Genomic DNA, 1,716 nt, shown 5'->3' on the forward strand with positions numbered 1-1,716 from the left:
AAGACAGACTCAGTGTCGACTCACTCTGTTCATAATGTAGATAAAACAAACCTGTAACAGACTAAAGACAGACTCAGTGTCGACTCACTCTGTTCATAATGTAGATAAAACAAACCTGTAACAGACTAAAGACAGACTCAGTGTCGACTCACTCTGTTCATAATGTAGATAAAACAAACCTGTAACAGACTAAAGACAGACTCAGTGTTGACTCACTTTGTTCAAACTGCAGATAAAACAAAGGTAACAGACAAAAGACAGAGTCAGTGTCGACTCACTCTGTTCATAATGTAGATAAAACAAAACTGTAACAGACTAAAGACAGACTCAGTGTTGACTCACTCTGTTTCCTGTTTCTTTCCTCTGTATGGAAATGAGATCTGAGAGCATCGTTCAGCTGCAGTTAGAGTTAAAGCCTTGCTCTGCTCCTGGTCAGTCCTCTGTTTGGTCTCCTGTCTCATTCTCCTCTCCCAACAGGGTACAGAGAGGGTTTTCTATGGAAACGAGGACGAGACAACGGTCAGTTCTTCAGTCGAAAGTTTGTCCTGTCTGAGAGGGAGGGAGCTCTGAAATACTTCAACAAGCAGGATGTGAGTGAGCCCTGCTGATGACACTGCTAACCCTTGGTAAAGGACCAGTCTGAAACCTGACCCTGTGTGTTGTTTTGCTCCCATCAAGGCCAGAGATCCAAAGGCGACAATGAAGATTGAAACCCTTAACGCCACTTTCCAGCCAGCTAAGATTGGTAATCCCTGTGGTCTGCAGATTACCTACCTGAAAGACAACAGCACAAGAAACATCTTTGTTTACCACAGTGATGCTAAGGTACAGCCTGCCTCCCCCATGATGCCTGCTGTAATCTCTGTTCATCTGTTCACTTCCCTTCTGAAACCTGACAGCAGCTAAAATGAGCTATCTGACATCAGCTCAAATTGAAACATTTCTATACTTATCCTAACTGTCTAACTGTAACCAACGCATGCTCAAACTGAACTCTGCAAAAACAGAAATTAGTAAAACAAACTGTAACAGAAAAATAAAAAATAAAAACTATGTAATAAAGCTGCAATTAACAAAACACTTCCTGAAACGATCAGGATCCCAATTTATGAATATTGTTCATCATGTTTTTTTTTATTAGTTCTGTTTAGATCATTTATGTTCAGATACTCCATGTCTGCTGCTTCACTTCCAGCAAGCCTGATAAAATAACTACAGTTTGCATTGTAGATGTTAACAGCTAAATTGTAGCTAAAAAGAGGAGAATATGAACTTAATCCATCTAAGTGGTAGCTAAAAGCTAAGTGGCAAAACAATAGCTATAATTAAAAGTAGCATACAAAATAAAACGAGCCAGTTTCTGGAGCAGATTTCAAAGAGAACAATGTTTGAAGGGACTGAAGAGTTTCCATCAAGATTTAAGTTGGGTTTTTGGCAGTTTTTGTTTTTTTAGCCGTTTTTGTGTTTTTAGCAGTTTTAGCAGTTGAAGTGTTTTTAGCTGTTTTTGGTGTATTTAGTTTTTGGTGATTTTAGCAGTTTTGTGTTAGCTGTTTCTTTGGTGTTTTTAGCTGTTTTTGGTGTATTTAGTTTTTGGTGATTTTAGCAGTTTTGTGTTAGCTGTTTCTTTGGTGTTTTTACCTGTTTTTGGTGTATTTAGTTTTTGGTGATTTTAGCAGTTTTGTGTTAGCTGTTTCTTTGGTGTTTTTACCTGTTTTT

The 1,716-nt window shown here is 38.3% G+C and overlaps 1 protein-coding gene across 2 annotated transcripts in view; it reads left to right on the forward strand.

The window, feature by feature from the left end:
• LOC106536604 (arf-GAP with dual PH domain-containing protein 1) overlaps positions 1 to 1,716 on the forward strand; it is a 27,676-nt gene that overhangs the window by 10,003 nt on the left and 15,957 nt on the right. For both annotated transcript variants that reach the window (XM_014033914.1, XM_014033915.1), the window contains exons 5-6: positions 478 to 590; positions 679 to 825. In XM_014033914.1, coding sequence (XP_013889368.1) covers positions 478 to 590; positions 679 to 825 — 260 coding nt within the window. The remainder of the gene's footprint in view (positions 1 to 477; positions 591 to 678; positions 826 to 1,716) is intronic.

Source organism: Austrofundulus limnaeus, unplaced genomic scaffold (assembly GCF_001266775.1).
Source record: "Austrofundulus limnaeus strain Quisiro unplaced genomic scaffold, Austrofundulus_limnaeus-1.0 Scaffold1893, whole genome shotgun sequence".
In the NCBI taxonomy this organism is placed as follows: Eukaryota; Metazoa; Chordata; class Actinopteri; order Cyprinodontiformes; family Rivulidae; genus Austrofundulus; species Austrofundulus limnaeus.